The sequence below is a fragment of the Sycon ciliatum genome, chromosome 1 (genome assembly GCF_964019385.1).
Source record: "Sycon ciliatum chromosome 1, ocSycCili1.1, whole genome shotgun sequence".
Classification (NCBI taxonomy): domain Eukaryota; kingdom Metazoa; phylum Porifera; class Calcarea; order Leucosolenida; family Sycettidae; genus Sycon; species Sycon ciliatum.
Genome location: NC_088643.1, coordinates 21,937,854 through 21,957,158, shown reverse-complemented (window position 1 = coordinate 21,957,158; position 19,305 = coordinate 21,937,854). Strand labels below are relative to the sequence as shown.

Genomic DNA, 19,305 nt, shown 5'->3' with positions numbered 1-19,305 from the left:
ACAAAATAAAATAATCACAGTGATCATGCGAGCGGAAACAAACGCAGTATGCCTACAGGATGTCTTACGTGCATGTAGGTGCTAAAAGTAGCCTAACCTTGCTGGCTCACTATTATAGTTGAGTAAACATGGCAATAGGCCTGCCATGCCATGCTCAACTCCACGTGTAGAGCGGTGCATACTTATTGAACTCTGCACAAAGTAACCCAGCCGCCCCTCTTAAATTTTAACCCTGAACACAGAACCAAATACAGCATTGCTGTGGGCTGTTCATACCTGTCTTAAAAGACTTTTCCGCGGCTACTTCGCATTGTCCAAACTCATTGGCAGTGTAGACCTTGACAATGTAATTTTTGTTCGGTTGCAGGCTCTTCAAAATTTGCTGGCCCCGATCCTCTGTAATGTTAAGGGTGAGAATCTTGCCCATTGTTCCACTCGGTCCGCTAAACATACTGCCTACTCGCTGCAAAAAGAAGCTCAGCTGTGTCGCGGGATACAAGTCGGTGGCGTTGAGACGCCAGAATAGCGTGACGTTATCTGTAGTGCTGTTCTCCGTGAGACTCAGTTCCTCGAGTGTACCAGGTGTACCTGTGCAGGGGAGAATAGTCACAATGAGGAGAATCGTCATTAGCCATCATGCCATCATGCCCACTGTGCGTGGACAGCTGGCCGTCGCACATGGATCTAGACTGGGACATATGTATGGTTTGCTGGCCGACACGACCGATCTGCAAAGACAGGTCACCTCGCAATGCAATGGCTACATAAGCCAGAGCAGGGTGATGGCATACACGGTGGGATGCAGCTTACTGTATGGCTGGGTTGGGAGAATAATTGAAACACTAGGACTACGTAACATAGTCTTAGTACTTAGCAACACGATTGAAGATGTGGTTCTGGATCAAAGCAATCGCCTTGCATTATTACAGTAGTGAACGCAATTATCAAGGCGGACATTCAACGTAGCAATAACAAAATAAGAGTCTAGACATATCCTTATCGACCGTTTTGATGAGACAATCTTGCCGGAAATCCGTCTCAACAATGAAAACAAGACAGGCCCTGTGAAGGTGCACTATCTATGCGCTGAAGATCACCCTGTGTTTCTCGGCATAGTATAAACCAAGTGAATTTTACCAGTCCTGGGATGAACTTTGTATGTATTGTGCTGTGACCAGTTGGTTATGTCTCTCAAACTAGAAAACATGCACGGTAAACCTATAATAGCAATGAAAAATATCAATTGTGCACTCATAACCATGTATAAACAATTAAAATGAAACAATTCCAGAACGTTTTCGTGTGACTATCATCAGTGGAACAACACATTTGTTCCACTGATGATAGTCACACGAAAACAATTCCAGAACGTTTTCGTGTGACTATCATCAGTGGAACAACACATTTGTTCCACTGATGATAGTCACACGAAAACGTTCTGGAATTGTTTCATTTTAATTGTTTATACATGGTTATGAGTGCACAATTGATATTTTTCATTGCTCTTTTACGACTGTTGTCTCCTCGTCGGTTATTTAAGGTAAACCTATAGTAAAACATTCAATGTACATGTACGTCTAAGAGACATGAAGATCTGTACTGTGTAGCCATGGACTGGAAAAGGATGCGCATGATCCGCCACCCCCGAGGCTTTAATATTATTATCCGATGCAAAGTTAGAAAATATTGCTACATCCATGCCATGCTATGCTGATGCTTTACCGCATCTCACCTGCTGAACTTAGTATCATGGATTGCTTGTGACTTTTAATTATACTGTGGAGTAGCGTCTACAAGCCCCCCCCCCCCCCCACACACACACCCCGAACAAATCCACGTGCATCATTGGTGATCTTCCTACCTTGTGTGTAGAAAACCTGCTCCCTTGCCATTCGGCTCCTTCCAATGACATTGGTTGCATACACTGCGATAGTGTACACAGTCTGCTGGGTCAAGTTACTCAGAGATTCTTCGCCGCTAGCACTTGTGATGTTAACAGTGAAACGCCTGATATCTGCTCCACCTGGCCTTCCGTATTTCAGCGAGAACGTCAGATGCGTCGCAGGATACTCGTCCCCGGTCAAATTAACACGCCAGAACAGCTTCACGCTGTGCGTGCCATTCTCCGTGAGTCGTAGCTCCGCAGGCGGACTAGGCACACTACCTGTACAGGGGCAAAGAGTATAACCCGCTTTAAAAGAGGTTTGCTACGCTCTCGGGCATTTCACGTTTTGCTTAGTGATGGGGATGCAGCTGCGTTCCATCTTATACACATGTCGTGCACAAACATCAAGATTATCCGGTATTGTCGTGCTGGTGGCTCGAAAGATGATTCCATGTGCCACATAAAGTAACTTATTGTATGTGAAATTCACAGTTCACTCCTGATATAACGAACGCCATTGTCCAGAGAATTTGTTCTTTATAGCCAAAGTCTGTAATAACAGAAATGCACCCACACTATACAAGCAACACGTCATGACTGACGTGTGGCTCAGGACGGTATGAGTGCACTTTGTTTATATGCAGCCCTTCAAGATTTGGTTCGTTATAAACGAAAACTGCTTGCTATAAAGGGCCCATTTTGTATGGGCTCAAACAGGGACATGGACAATGGTTAGCTTTATCACAAAATTCGCTATATGCGAGTTCGTTATAAGTGGAGTCAACTGCAGTTCAGTGATTGGCTATCATGAGAATGCATGCATGCGCGACATATTAGTACAATGCTGATTTTAGTCCAATGTCTACAGTGTGCAGTCTGTTCAGAAAACAATGATTGTCTTGCTTTTAACCATAAATAGGCCAATGGTTGACCTATTCAGAATTTGTTTGCCATGCAGCGCAGAATGCTCGTCCAATGATGTTTTTGCCGTTTATTTCCCCAAAACGGGGACCATAACAAAGTTATTTTTGGCTGGGTTTAACCGGGTTTAGCATTAATCATTGTACAGACAAGCAGGTCCAAAAACCCATTTCCACCCCAAATAAAAATTGGGTTCTCTGCCTGATTCAGCCTAGATCGGATTTGAAAAAGGCCAGACATCTACTACTTGTGAATGGACACCACATTCAGAATGCACTAAAATTATCCATTCCCTCACTGCCCCATGTGCAGGGATCAGGCGCGTGCGCCGGTGCCCTTCAAGGGGGGTTTCCGGGGGGGGGGGGCTCCCCGGGAAATGTTTCAAAAAATGAAGCAAAATCCTGCATTTTGAGCGAAAAAAAGGGGGGTTCCGGGCACCCAGGAACCCATACGGGGCACGCGCCTGGGGATGGTGGCGATAGCCCTTACCTCCGTCAGTCATGAATGTCAGATTGCTGCTGAAATTGCCTGCGGGGCCATACAGATTGTTAGCACGCATGCGTAGTCTTATGGTGGCATTGTGCTGCAGGCCATCAAGGTTATATTGGGATACTCCCGGGTTCACAGTAAAATTTAACTCTCTTTCCAGCGACATGCCATTCGTTGACCAACGGATAGTGTATTGTGTGGTAGGGAAAAGAGGGTTATGGTCGGACAGGTTCCAAGTCAAGAGCGCAGACAGCGCACTTGGGTCTGCCGAATAGAACACGACCTCCGGTGGATATTCTGTGCATGGAAAGGTGAGTAAAGAGGAGTGGCACAGATTAACATATCCGTGTATAGCACAGAAACAAGCTCAATGGGTTTGAAGAGGCCGTGTTGACAAATTTGAGCCTGCAACATTATTGAAATGATGCAGCAGACGCAAATTCACCGCGGTACCATGAACTTGACGAACCAGCGGCCTAACTCACGTTGAGTGCACGTCGAATGGCATCACAACTAGGCGGTCCCTTCTGACATTGTCAGACACAATCGCCCAGACACAGGAGGAAAAGGCCTAAACATTTGCTCACATACAAACGTGCACAGGAAGGTGTGAGATGGTCTCGCCGGTGATGTGTGGGCTGCTGGAGCACTACTCACAATAAACTAATGGTGAATAATAATTAAGACTGATTACTGGATTCCTGACTGTCTAGAATGAACCGACTACCTATTGAGTCCAGTATTTACAGATACAGTGAAATCCTTCCAATTCGAACTTACAAAATCCAGAACAAAACTTCCAATTGTATAAGGGTTCGATTTTTGGAACAGCAGAACGCACCGCATGAGAAAAATCAAATCCTGAGATTCATTTCGAGTAAAGAAAATGTCCAAAATTAGACCCTTTTTCAAAATAGAGAGGACTTAAAAAGCTGCACCAGCTGTGAAGTCAACACTTGGATCCTCCCTCATCACGCCCATATGCTGATGTGCACTACACCCGTCTCGAATCAGGTTGCTAGGACTTACGGACAGAAAACGTTGTGACTGAATTCGACAGGAAATACACCAGGTTGGTGCTTTCGGTGTTGCGGACACGAAGTCGAAATGTGTAGTTAGTATCAGGCCGAAATCCAGAGAGCACCATGGTGTGATTACCAACCATGGAAAGATCATCGACGAGAATCCAATTCACGCTGTAGATACTAGTCTCCTCCCTGTACTCCACCACAACCTTCTGAGTTTCCAGAAGGTTGGCAGTAATGTTGGCATTGAGATTTGACAAATTCAGGAGAACCTTCTCATGGTTGAGTGCAGTTGCTTCAAAAAATAAAGCTGCACAATACCAAAAACAACAACATCATCATCAGCAGTAGCAGTAGCAGCAGCAGCAACAACAACAGCAGCAGCAGCAGCAACAGCAACAACAACAGCAGCACCAGGAACAGCAGCAGCAGCAGCAGCAACAACAACAATAGCAGCAGCAACAGCAAGAGCAATAGCAACAGCAGCAGCAGCAGCAGCAGCAGCAGCAACAACAACAGCGGTAGCAGCACCAACAGCAACAACAACAACAACAACAACAACAACAACAACAACAACAACAACAACAACAACAACAACAACAACAACAACAACAACAACAACAACAACAACAAAAACACGTACAAACCGGCTAAGGGACTCCCCTATCTATGCTTCTCTTGACCTCTTTAATACCATTCCACTCAGCCTCCGGCATATCAACCCCAGACGAGATTTCAAAGCAAACATCCTACCACTTGTCATCTCTTCCGTATGTACTTGCTCACATTGCTCAGCACATCTATAGCTCCATTGCGCCCAGCCTATGTGATAAACTCCCTATTGCCATCGCTACTGCCTCAGCAAGCAGCTAAACTTTGATCTCTCTGTATCTGATCCCCGTGCCTGTAATTATTTTTCTCTTATTGGCCACAGGCCATCGTGAGAATAAAAGATTTCAAACAACAACAACAACAACAACAACAACAGTAGCAGCAACAACAGCAGCAGCACCAGGAACAGCAGCAGCAGCAGCAGCAACAACAATAGCAGCAGCAGCAGCAACAGCAGCAGCAGCAACAGCAGCAGCAGCAGCAACAGCAGCAGCAGCAACAGCAACAGCAGCAACAGCAGCAGCAGAAGTAGCAGCAGCAACAGCAGCAGCAACTACAACCACAATAGTAACAGCAACAAAGCGTCAAAAGACAGTACCCACAAGAACGCATATATCTCGGTTACACAAGAGAGAGATTGGAAGCTTTGTTACAACTCTGAGTTTCACGTATTACTACGATCATCAGGCAACTGTATCTCAGTTATTGTGATTCCTGTTCAGATTTCAGCTTCATTGCTTTGCTTTCACTTTGTTGGACTTCTTCTCACACAAGCAGTCCTGGCAAAGCTTCCCCTTCATGTCTTATCCTTGATAAAACATCAAGGATAAGACATGAAGAGGAAGCTTTCGAATTGTAAACAAAAATGAACGCCGATATTCTAGAGTGCTGTACTTTGTTGAGGACAATGTTGGGCATACAAGCTGCAATGTCATGTATAGTATCACATGCTGATCGTCCCGCCGTCTTGATCACAACAGCTCTTCAGGTGCGCGCGGTATCAACTCAGACGGCAAGCCATGGAAATATTCATGCTGTGGAATGTCTCACTACTCCTTGTCGGCTATGTACTAGATTCTGCACGTCTGACTGTTCAAGATCTGGTCTAGTTGGTGAACTCGAATGCGTAACTTGTGTTCCACTATTTCCCCCCGTTTCATCTAAATATGTTTTGTGCTGGCTGCTCTTCCCTGTGGTTGTTGTAACATTACTCTTTCCGACAACACCAACTTAACTGGCTTTGTCAACTGCTGTGTGAATGTATTTGAAAGCAAGCCCAGTAATCGGTTAAATGCCACGTGCAAACAGGATTGCAATCTGCTATGCACTTCTACGATCTTGTGTCAATTCATCAGCACTCACGGGTGGTGGGTGTTGTGACGGTATTCGACAGGAAAGTAAGGCTGCTTGATTTTGTACCGGTGCTATTGGTGAAGATGATAATTCGAAACTGATACGTGGTGTTAGCCTTGAAGCCTGCGGCCACCAACGTGTGATTTACGACCGGCGCGTGATTGTTAACAAATAGCCAAGTTCCGACCTGGCTGCCATTCTCTACCTCACTATACTCCAGTGCCACCTTTGGAAGACTGGTGATTCGCCTGATGATGTCATCGTCCAGATTTGCAAACGTCAAGCGAATCTTGTCATGCTCGAGTGTAGACACAGTGAGCATGGAAGGCCCTGTGAGTTGCAACAACACCACAACACAACAGAAGCAAACACAACAGACCCCGTGAGTTGCAACAACACCACAACACAACAGAAGCAAACACAACAGGCCCCGTGAGTTGCAACAACACCACAACACACAACAGAAGCAACACAACAGACCCTGTGAATTGCACCTGTAGAGCAGGCCACGCTACACACCGACACCACAAACACAACAGAAGCAGCAATGACATGTATCATGCCATGAATCATCCAATACTGACATTGCCCGCCAGTCTTTCTCCCGCATTGTCGTGGCAGGCACGTTCAATGTCAACAACCATGAATGGCTTGGCAGCAGCCGCACAACAGCAGCCGGAGAAGCCGCCGAGGACCTGTACTACACCAACAGCTTGTTTCTGAGCCCACATGTATGACAACATGTACAAATGCAGCGTGTGTGAGGCATGCGGCTAATGCACCTTTGGGTGCCTATCACCACCCTCCATACCGGGGACGGTCGCGACCAAATCGGGCTGGTTGGCAGGTGTGCAGAGCACCTGTGCACACTGCTACCCCGTTGTCTCCAACAGAGCACCTGTGCACACTGCTAACCCGTTGTCTCCAACAGAGCACCTGTGCACACTGCTAACCCGTTGTCTCCAACAGAGCACCTGTGCACACTGCTAACCCATTGTCTCCAACAGAGCACCTGTGCACACTGCTAACCCGTTGTCTCCAACAGAGCACCTGTGCACACTGCTAACCCGTTGTCTCCAACAGAGCACCTGTGCACACTGCTAACCCGTTGTCTCCAACAGCACCTTAGCCATGCACAGCACCAGTCCAGTGCCGGGCGTAGCAGGCCCACGACTTATCAGGGAGTGCACAACTAAAATATTCTTGAATCAGTTTCAGTCTCCCACGCGCTGCCTCCACCCTATTCACTTGATCCCCGATCTTTGCTGGCTATGTGTTTTGGGCAACATTACCAACGCAGGCCAAGACCAGCACGTCGATGGATAATTTTGTTGCTAAAATCTCTGCTCAATTATAGGTTTCATGTATTTGCATGACATCCTGCTGGTTTGTCTCTCCTTTGCCTTCTTTGCCTTTTATTTGTATTCTTTTATCTGTTTTACTGCTGTGGTTGGCTTTCACCCTTGTCTCAGTGTTACTGGCCGTCATCATGATGTGCCATGAGATAATGATATAAATAAAAAATATAAATAAAATAAAGTTCGTACCTATAATAGTAGTAGGCAGCTGATGGAATGGAAGCAGGCAATCAAGGCCGAAAGCGGCGTGAGTGGCCGGATCAAGAGCAAAGAGCGAGCACTAAGGGTTGCTAGCAACGGAACAAAGTTCACTTGCTACAGGTTAGCATTGGGCTTGGTCCCAAAAATCCTTTCTGCTGTCCGCGCTTGGCAGGTACGCATGTTGCGTTGAATTTTTCAATGGCTACATATCGGTGCATTCCGGTCATTAAAAGGAATCCGCTTAGCACAGGGTTAAGCAAACAAAGGTTTTATACTGTACATACAATGTAAGTGATGTGCTGTCTATACAATTGATTTAGCTGTATAAAAGGGTAATCTCCCATGACAGACGTATCAGTAATGTACATGTTATATAACTGCTGCACACGTTTCCCTACAGTCACAAGAGCTTGCTTTTCTTAGATTGAAAGGACTTACCCAGTGCAACTTCATTTGAGTCAGTGGCTACGCCTTTGCCTTCCACGTTGTGGGCAACGAGTCGAAAAGCATAGGCTTTGCCGCCCCCCAACAAAGGATATAGCACCTGATGATGACTTCTGACAGGTGGAATATTCATACCAATCTTCATCCAAGTCTGCGGTTTACTCATCATATTGTACCGCAAAGTGACTTTAGTAAGGTTGCAACCGCCATCGTCAATATCAGTCCAGTCAACACGGGCAGAAGTGTTGGTAATCATAATCGCTGTGAAAGTCTTGGCATGACCAGGTTCTGTGAATTGCATGAAATATAAAAAAAGGCCAGCAGCAGCAACAGCAGCAGCAGCACACACTCAATCTCTTTATTCCCGAAGCTATGCAAAAGATTGAACAGAGGAAGCGGACACAGGATTATGTGCTCCTTAGCAGGTACGTCTTGTTATTGTATTTCTATTGCCGTTGCTTTATTTTTTTCGTTTTTTCAATGATTTTATTTCCATGCCGCACCGAATGCTCGGTGTTCATTTCCTAAGTCCATCCAGCACGTGCGAATTTGTGGGCAGTTTACCACCGCTTACATTGACGCGTAAGCGCATAATAATAATAATGATAATACAGTCGTCCCTCTGTAATCCGGCACTTGTTTATCCAGCACCCTTGCAAACCAGCACACTTTCTGGCAAAACGGATTTTTTCAGTTCATTTTCTACGCTTTAATCCGGCACTTGAATTCCGCCTCCAGCAGCGATTTTCTGCAACAAATCACTCAAACTGTACATAATTCGATTTTCTAATCCAGCAGTTACCCCGACTGCTGCATGAACGATAAGTGCTGCGAATAGTGATCATGCACCCTGGCCTGAGTAGCTCGCTTGGCTAATTGAAAGTCTGCCGACCTGGGCCACATTATGTTGCTAATGCATGCACAACCCCAGTCACAGCGCACAAGTTGGTTGAGTTTGGCCGTCAGGAGGCCAGCGCAAGGTATCCGGGGCGCGGGTCTGATTCCAGCGAGGGGCAATGTGGTACCCCGCAGCGCAAGGGTAGCGTGATACCCTAAGCCAACGTGCGTGCTGCAAGAGTAGCGTGATACTCGCCGAGCGCTTTTGCTGTTGCCTAGCAACGCGTTTCTGTCTTTCCTGGGCCCCCAAATGCATGTTGGGTGGCCCTGCGCATGACTGCACGTTGTCATAGCAACCTTGGAAATCTCAAGCCGGTTACCAACAAGCTAGGAATCAGACCAAGCCGCTTCATTGCAATTGAATTAATATTTTGTCCAGAATAGTGAGCTAGGAGTAGGACAGATCAAATACAATGTAGCTTGGAGTACCATCATGCTGAGTGGCACTCATTGTGAGACGTAGGATAGTGTAGAGCGATAATAAATACCAGGAGGCGTGGGTGGGAGGGAGAAATTGCAAAACAGTTGGATGCACGCAGCAGCACAGCTAGCAAGAGAAAGAGCCATGGATGAGTTTGTTCCTCTTTTTGATGGCTGTGGCCATCCGTTGGCCCAACGGTCTCGTGTGAGTACGGCGTTTGTTTGTGCTGCCAGCTCGCGTCCGGCGTTTGTTTGTGCTGCCAGCTCGGGCCCGGTGCGCGAGTGAAACCGAACCGTGACAAAGGCTTTCGCTCTTTAGTGCTATTGACTGGCTTTTCATACGATGCCTATTGATGTCTAGAGACATGCTGTCTAGCCTTCCCCTGGTACGCATTCACGGGGCTTTGTTGAAGTTCGTGCCGTGAACTGCCAAAGGGAATTGCTTGAATGGTGCTGGGGCGAGTGCGACGTTACGGCGTCCCTGCAGCCGGCCTAATCGCGTTTGTTGCCACAATCGATTTTGTACATCGCAGACTGTCAGGGACCATTGTAACATACACAACACATGCAACATACACTTGGAAATATCCCATGCCAGTACATAGGATATTCCTAAGTGTATAACTTATAGACATGCATTCCACAAAGTACTTGGTTTGACACAGAAAATCCCAACGTTTTGACGTATGACACAAACATGTATGATAACATGTGGGCCGGGTTGGAGGGCAGGATTTCATAATCCAGCACCCTTGTTTATCCAGCAGAAAATGCCGTTGCAAAAGGTGCCGGATTAGAGAGGGGCGACTGTAATACAAAGGATCAGTTGGGGAAGTGAACTGCCTGAAAAGCAGGGCATAGATTAACGGCCGGACATCGGACATTTTCCGGCCATTTTCGGCCACTGACCGGACGTTTTCAATTTCACCGGACATAGTGTCCGGTCAAAAAGGAAAAAAAGAGCTGCGACCTTTCGACCTTTTTATGCAGAGTTGGGCTTTCTTCGGAGCTTAGGCCAAATGCGACTTGCATATCGTACAACTAACACGTCTACACTGTAGCCTCGATCCCTCAGGCGTAGACTTCACCATAATCCGCCTGTAGCAACGCGGTTGCTACAGTCAATTCACACTTTCGACCTTTGGTACATGCATGGTGTCGACTTCGCACCTGAATCTATGGGTTGAACTGCAATGCAGTTGTTCGCTCTTGAGAGGAAGATGTCATCTTTTATTTTTCACTCTTTCACTGACCAGGAATGCAGATAGTCTTTTAGAATGTCTTGTGGAAAGCGAAAGGGAGATTCAGAGGACTTGCCGCCGGGCAAAAAAGTCCGTGGTGTGAAGGCCGCTACTTGCGATAAGTGGATCTCGGACAATGATGCAGAGCTGACTACTTCCGCCTGGCTGATTTATGACCGGCAGAAGAACGATCGGCTGTTAGCAGAATGTTTGAAGTGTTCCGTGTGCATCAAGTTTGTAGACAGAGTCCGCAGTTGTAAAAACTTCAGCGAGGCTTTCATAACCGGATCCAAGAACCTGAGAACATCAGCGTTCAAGGATCATGCTGGAACGGAGATGCACAAACGAGGAATGAATCTTTCCGCAGGCAAGAGTGTCCCGCTCGAAATGCCCTCGAATTCGGTCCAATTGCGAAGGCACTGTGCGAGATGGACGATGGTGCTGCCGCTATTGCACGACGCAAATTCTTACCTTCTCTGCAAGGAGCATATCGCGTTCGCAAAATTTTTGACTGCAACGCTTTCTTGTACATACATTTGTCGTCAGTAAATAGTTCAGTTTCTAATACAAATAAATTGGCGAATTGTACATAGTAATGCGTGAGATTATTATTATTATTTGTGCTCCCGCGTCAATGGGCTCGCCCAAATTCGCTTGCACCGAACCATGCGAAAAAAGGCCGCCAGCAGGCAGGCAGGCAAAGAAAAATAGAAAATGGTGTCACATAAACTAATACAAACAAGAATATCATTATTGATGACATTAATATACTGAATGAATGGCAAAGGCCATGTGAATACGGATAATACGGATAATCAGAGTACCAACAACAAAGAATGTAGCTCAAACCATTGCAGTGCCAACTTCCTTCACCAGTACTCTGCCTTGTACGCATCTGTAACTGCGTTGCACAGATATGTCCATTCACGCGTGAGATACGTCCGCATAATGAGTCATCGTGAATATACTTCAGTACTACTAAAAAAAAGAAACACCCTGAAAATGTGTTGTGGAAAATGTCCGGGCATGTCCGGACAGATTTCAAAACGGAAGGACATTTGTCCGAGCTAAATGAAATCCTTAAGCTATGCCCTGGAAAAGAGAAAAAATCGCCAGACTCACCAGGACTCGAACCTGGGACCCTGCTTGTCATGAGCACCGTTCAAAAATTAATCACTTTTCTTTCACTTCTGGTAGGGTCCAGAAACTGACCGTGGTTGGTCCCCTGGGGGAGGGAGAAAGACCCAAGTGCCATCAGTATGTGTGGCACGTGTTGTGAGCTGCCTTTGGAGTGAAAAACTTGTCAGCGCCTTCTGGGTTCAGCCTGGTCCCATAGCTCAGTGGTTAGAGCATTGCTCATGACAAGCAGGGTCCCAGGTTCGAGTCCTGGTGGGTCTGGCGATTTTTTCTCTTTTCAGGCAGTTCACTTCCCCGACTGATCCTTTGAAACATCATGAAGTTGGTTGTTACAACGAGGAACACACGCTTCCTGCCGAACTTGACACTTGACTGACTCACGACTGCCATCCGAAGCACACGAGGAGCACGTCGCACCTTCCACTCGGCAAACCTGCAAGAAAGCACCACTCCCTGCTCAAAACACAATGTTTCGGGGAATTTTGGGGTGTCTTCTCTTTTTCATTCTCCTGGGTGGCTACGAACATCCAGTGCATGCCGGAGTATGTGTGCTGCGAGTATTATTTACGCACGTTGTTGTATTTGGTTATTGTCTCGTAGAGTCCAGTGTCTGATGTCATATATTATGGTCTAAGTGTACGTGTGAGTATGGTGTGATGTGTGACACATATGGTATGTGGTGCATGCAAGAGTACGCGTTGTCAGAGTGTGAGAATCTGCTTCCGTCGGTGTGAGAGTGATTGTCAAGTGATTGCTGTACATGCGCAGTGCTACTTGCAAGGAGTTTGGTCTGGGAATGAGAGTGATGTGCGATTTGTCCGTGGTCTGGTTGTCTTGGTCTTGGTCATGTGTTCTGTACGTATTGGTCCCTGATTGGTCATCACGATTGGTCCTCGTGGTGTTACTGCTTGAATGCTTGTTCTTTCTTACTTCGTCGTGTCTTTTCCCCCATTGTCTTTTTGTTGAGTCTTGCTTTCGCCTTTCTTCTCCTGCGCCCCTACCATGATTGTGAGAACTAGTAAGAAGCTAACTAAACAGAACGTTGCGTGGTTGTGTGGCAGGGGCCAGGGGGAGAAGGCATTCTCATTCATTGGCGCCCAACGTGGGACTCGCCTTTTGACTACTTGTCCTCAAGTAGGCGTTTAGTCCGTGCTCGCCATTGCCCTTTTGTTTTCGCTTCTCTCTTCTTTTGGGCCATGCCCTTGCACATTTTCCTTTCTCTTCGTCCGACGGTCTGCATTTGGCGTTGTTTGTTTTGCTGGTGGATCCTCTACCGGACACCGACCGGGTGATTCTACTCAACTTTGAGCCGGCGCACTTTGGTGATACATTGTACATGTATGGAGACGGTGGTCGTTCGTCCAGCGGATATTCCCGGTGAGTCGATCCCAATGCAGCATGATGATGGGTTCAGTCTTACTTCACGGGAGCACTCGGGGGCCGGGCAACCCAACGCCGTTCTGCTTTGTCTGGGCAGTATGTTTACAATCCGCAAGGGTCTTTGTGGTTGTGTTCGGTTTCGTAGATTGGTTCGGTTTTGAAGCTGCCGTGCGCGTATTGCTGCGATGGTTTGTACCTGCTCAGTTTTCGTACTTCACGGCATGGGTTTGGTTTTGGTCCTTAGGCGAGCGTCTCTATTTTGTTTGTCGTCCTTCGAGTCCCTCCAGTTCGCCGTGGTGGGCATCCGATCATGGTGAGCCACAGTCTACCCGGTGAGCTGGGGGATAACCGATCATAACCTTATGGAAAATCCAATTCTATAATCAGAGGATGAGAATACACATATCTTCGTCTTTTTGTGAGAGCTTTGACAATCCACTTGTCCAGGCAAGAAGGCAGCAATGCCTGTTCATTCTGGCGAAGTAAAATAAAATATACCAACCGACATACACATACACACATATTATAATTCCTTCTTTGTTCCTTACTTTGGCATTGGGTTGTTTGCGAAAGACGAACCATACCACTAGTGGAAGATCCATTGCTCAACATGATTCGCAACAAGTATTTGGAGGCATGCTTCAGCCCAGAGATTACGAACTTTCCCTTAATGTCACCATCACTCACGGAGACATTCTTCTGCAGTGAGGTGCCCGGCTGGTCCGCTTGTTGGTAGGACACCAGAACATATCGCAGTGCACCACGGTGGAGTTCGAACATGGAGACTGATAACTGCACAGACCAACGGTACACGTAAACACCGACATATTGTACAGACATACAGTTAACTCCACTTACAACGAACTTGCATATACTGTATTTTCTCTAATCAGAGCCCGGGGCTCTTATTTTTTCAGTGACAGCTCTACCCGCGCTACTATTAGAGACTGGGCTATTATTGGAGACTGGGCTGTTATTTTTTCAATTGTCAACTATCAAGCCAACTCCAGTCTATACGGGCATAACCTGACCATATCAAGACTGATTTTTCAACCCTAAACTCAGGAATATTGTCAAAACAGATGTTTCACAATAGCATTGGCGCCAGGAAGGAAGGAGTAGACCGAAAACCTCCTTACAAATACTGTAGTATGTTCTTGGCATCTTGTACTGCTGTTTTATATGCAGTCAATATAAATGTTCCATACTCCAACTGTGTCCCGCGCTGCTATTAGAGACTGTGCTCTTATTATTTCAAACCAACCTCACCCCGGGTCATTATTGGAGGCTGGGCTATTATTGGAGACCTGGGCTTTTATTAGATAAAATACGGTAGTGGATTTTGTGAAAATTAAAACGAACCAGTGTTCATGTCCCAGTTTGACCCTATACAAAATTGACCCTTCGTAGTGAACCATTTTCGTTTATAACAAACCAGTTCTTAAAAAGGGGAAGTATACCCTAAAATCAAATTTTCACCAGTTGTAGTCTTCGGGGTGCTGATTCGAAGGGTCTTGGTCCGAGGAAGCTGAGACGCTCCCTTCCTCCTTTATTCCCAATCGAACTCGCACACTTCCACCGAAACTGGGTGACTGCGCCCTACTGGATAGGGATTTGTATGCAAAAAGTCACTAAAAACGCCGTTTCGTTCTTATAAAAGCACGGATGACCGCGATTGGTCCATATGTTGTAGTCTTTTGGCCGCCGGGTCGACTGGTTTTGGTCCGAAAAGGCTGCGATGCAGCGTTCGGCCCTTATTCCCAATCGAACACGGTTGAATAAGTGGTCACGTGCTCATGCGTCCACCAGTCGCCTGGTCACCATGCTTGCAGGCTACATCAAGGTTCAACTCAAAGGTTCAAAGCAGGGAGTCGTAAGAGGCTTTTACGACTCCCTGGTTCAAAGGTTCAACTCAAGTGACAGGAACGGGCCCAAACAGGTTGTAAATTGTAGCCGGAGGGCTAGGCCCACACAGATCCTGCCGGCAATTCTTTCGGCAAAATATCGAAGAATTGAAAGAGGGGAATTCGGCAAAATCGGAGCAAAATATGTTGGGTAAAATCGATGCCTGATACTTGGATTTCCTTGTTTCTTACCCGCTCAGCAGGACACACTGCCCAGGACAAGATCATGTCACCGAAATATCACAGGGATTCACTGTGGATCGACATGATTTTGGAAGAACTCAGGGACACGTCGGCGCACAGGAGTAACGATGATTCCGAGACCTTTGGTTGGAGGAGTTACTTTTGCCCCGCCCCCACTTCCATCCAATACGCCACCGCCCCCGCTGTGCAGCATCTGATGGTTCTGTGGTATTCAGTAAAAATATAAAATAAAATAAACGTGCGTGGAAACCCGTGTTGAGAAACCGACCCTGCGATTTTTATGAAACATTGTACGGGAAGTGGATAAAATACACGTTTTTCCGGAGCAAAATGGAGCAAAATATCGAGTTTCTAGTGCCAGGCTCGGCAAAATATCGAAGATTTCGCAGCAACATTTTGCGGCAAAATATCGAGGCGAGCGGAGCAGAATCTGTCTGGGCCTACTGAGGGCACGATGACCAGGTGACTGGTGGACGCATGAGCACGTGACTGCTTGATCAACTGTGTTCGATTGGGAATAAGGGCCGAACGCTGCATCGCAGCCTTTTCGGACCAAAACCAGTCGACTCGGCGGCCAAAAGACTACAACATATGGACCAATCGTGGTCATCCGTACTTTTATAAGAACGAAACGGCGTTTTTAGTGACTTTTGCATACAAATCCCTATCTAGTAGGGCGCAGTCACCTCGTTTCGGTGGAAGTGCGCGAGTTCGATTGGGAATAAAGGAGGAAGGGAGCGTCTCAGCTTCCTCGGACCAAGACCATTCGACTCAGCACCCCGAAGACTACATTTGGTGAAAATTTGATTTTAGGGTATACTTCCCCTTTAGAGGAAGTGTATGTTGCTCCCTACATGGGAGCTCGCGGTTTTCCTGCCGGCTTGAATTCTCACTTGACTGACTCACGACTGCCATCCAGAGCACACGAGAAGTCCATCGAACCGTCCACTCGGCAAACCTGCAAGAAAGCACCACTCCCTGCTCAATACGCAGTGTTTCGGGGAATTCACCCCTCATCAGTTGAGCTTGAGCTTGAGGTTTGCCGAGTGGACGGTTCGATGGACTTCTCGTGCGCTCTGGATGGCAGTCGTGAGTCAGTCAAGTTGGAATTCAAGTCGGCAGGAAAACCGCAAGCTCCCATGTAGGGAGGTACACACATATCTCCAACTATCGCCAAAGTCACACCAACCAAATCTTTTAAAGGGCTGAATGTAAACCAAGTGCACTCATACAGTCATGGGCCACATGCCTGTCATGACTTGCTGCTTGTATAGTGCAAGTGCATTTCTGTTGAAACGAACTTTGGCTATAAAGAACTATTTCTCCTGCACAATGATGTTTATTTTATGGGCCGCGTTCAGCTAAAACATGTCTTTGGGTTGTCGTAAAAAAATGAGAAATCATGGAATGAAAGAAATGTTTTTGTCGAGCGCGTTCACGCTGCGCTTCATTCATGAACCGGTGGCGATCATCTTCTCAAATTCGTTCAAACTTTAGTTTTGCGGTCTAGTTCAAGTAGCTTGCGAGCAAAGACTCTCACAATGATTGTTTCCGTGTCTAGTGGCACTAGAGCATCTTGCAGGGCCAGACGATTGCTGTGCATGGCCCGGGTTATGGTCAGGCGTCAGCAGGGCCGAACGATTGCTGTGCATGGTCCAGGCTTGGCCAGGCGTCAGCAAGGCCATGGCGGGGAGTCTGCAGACCGACGATGACAATTTTTTGAATCTGATGTCTCTCTCCCCCTTTCTCTCTCTCTCTCTCTCTCTCTCTCTCTCTCTCTCTCTCTTTCTCTCTCTCTCTCTCTCTCTCTCTCTCTCTCTCTCTCTCTCTATCTCTATCTCTCTTACTCTCTCCCTCACTGTCCACGCACCTGCCATTTGTGTACGTCTTACATAGGAGCTGGGGTGCGGTACATGAAGCATTTTGAAACATGTATCTTAAGACCAATATCTGAAGCTGTGATCTGGGCGGTATTGATCATAGACTTCAGCTAGTTGCACTGTTTGGCATACCGTAGGCGTGGGTTCGAATCCCACCGCTGCCACCAATGTTGTAACTGCCTTTTCTCCGCCTGCTCCCAGTCCCGTGCCATCTCCACACTTATACAAAGGGACGACGATAGCTACATTTGAAAGACTGTTTATTGCAAGACGACCACGGAAACACAACTAGACATGACGAACTCAAGACGAAGACTGCTTTTTACACCACAGCGACACGCGCATGCACCAACATGACGTACACACGACGTACACAAAATAACGTACTACAACTATACCGTAAAGTACCACGAGAGAGCCCACCCTGATTTTACAGCCAGGGAAAGGATAAATCGTATGGCAGAGTGTGATGAAGTTTGTACGGTGTGAGAACCCTAGTCTAAGGTCACACTTAGCAAGTTTTTGTGTGTCGTGTCTGCTCGAAGGTAAATTGAGTATGGATTGACTGCACAATGTGCAATGTGTGTACAAGGTTCGTGTCGTATGACCTCCTGACAGGACACCACCTCCACAATACGACCACGGAAGGACGAGATGGTGGGGAGCTCTCGCAGTACTTTACGGCACAATTTAATGTTGCATGAGAGACCATTGTCTTCTGCATCGAGTTTGGATGGGTGACCACCTCCATCTCGCCATTGCCGCCATATTGGCTTGCTTCCATTGGCGAAGGACAAAAGGTACAAACAAAAGAAAACAGGCAAGCAATAACCCAAATGCATGATTTTCCATGGCCTTGCCAGGCATCCTTTGTCAACCAGCGGAGATGAACTCTCTCTCTCTCTCTCTCTCTCTCTCTTTCTGTCCACCGTGAACCACCAGTACACAGCAGAACACAGTGCACCACCAATCTAACTTTACCTGCCAACGGATCTTGATCGAATTTGAGTCAAACGACACTATCTTAATGGAGTCTGGAGGGAGGGGAGAAGGAACACACAAGCAAGCACTCTTTCAAAACAAGACTTAATATGGGCTGAAGGAGGGGAAGGAACAGGCATACAATTAAAGCACTCTTTCAAAACAGAAAAAAACAGACTTCAAAATAGACTTCCAGTTTTATTCCTCATCACCTTGCAGTGCTGGGAGCATTAACCCGATTGCTGCACGAGCAGCCGGTGCTGTGGACAACAACCGCATACCCTCGCCAGTTACAGCATGCTAGGATTGTGCATGGACAATCAGCAGTACCGTCACCAGTGACAGCATGGTAGGATTGTGCATGGGCAATCAGCAGTATCCTCACCAGTTACAGCATGCTAGCATGGTGCATGGACAATCAGCCGACATCAGTCACATTCGCCCACAGGCACAACCCTATCCCAGCCACAGATAGTAGTGTAAATTGGCCATCGGAAGGCGAACACCAGGCATGCGCAGCGTGGACCTGATTCCAGTGAAAGGTAATGTGGTACCCCGCAGCGCAAGGGTAACATGATGCCCGCAGCACGAGGGTGGCGCCATACCCTACGCTAGCACTAGCACTAGAGCTGCATTGCATGCGTAGCGTGATACTCGGCCAAGCGCTTTGCTGTCGCTCAGCAACGCATTGTTAAGCTGCCCTGGGCACCGTGCAAGCTCGTTCGGTGGTCTTCGGTGTGAACGCACACCTCAGAAAACTCAAGCCGGGTTCCAACACTGCGAGGAGTCAGACCAAGCCCCTGAATTCTCCGCCGGCCATTGGCGCTTCGTTGAACGTGGACTAGGACGACGGGCCCATGACTAGTTTAGTCTCAGGGTGCGTTTGGTTGGTACGATCTAGAACAGGATCGAACAGCTGGTGCACATGGAGCAGCCTCATGCCAACCAAACGGTACTCCAGAAACAGAGCACA

The 19,305-nt window shown here is 47.1% G+C and overlaps 1 protein-coding gene across 1 annotated transcript in view; it reads right to left on the bottom strand.

Annotated features, from left to right (window-relative positions):
* The window catches only part of LOC135821845 (titin-like), a 117,224-nt gene that overhangs the window by 53,965 nt on the left and 43,954 nt on the right, over positions 1 to 19,305 (bottom strand). The window contains exons 9-16 of the mRNA XM_065334871.1: positions 18,333 to 18,385; positions 13,912 to 14,155; positions 8,283 to 8,576; positions 6,295 to 6,615; positions 4,325 to 4,630; positions 3,296 to 3,592; positions 1,862 to 2,164; positions 277 to 588 (exon numbers count right to left, since the gene is read on the bottom strand). Of these exons, the coding sequence (XP_065190943.1) occupies positions 277 to 588; positions 1,862 to 2,164; positions 3,296 to 3,592; positions 4,325 to 4,630; positions 6,295 to 6,615; positions 8,283 to 8,576; positions 13,912 to 14,155; positions 18,333 to 18,385 (2,130 nt within the window). The remainder of the gene's footprint in view (positions 1 to 276; positions 589 to 1,861; positions 2,165 to 3,295; positions 3,593 to 4,324; positions 4,631 to 6,294; positions 6,616 to 8,282; positions 8,577 to 13,911; positions 14,156 to 18,332; positions 18,386 to 19,305) is intronic.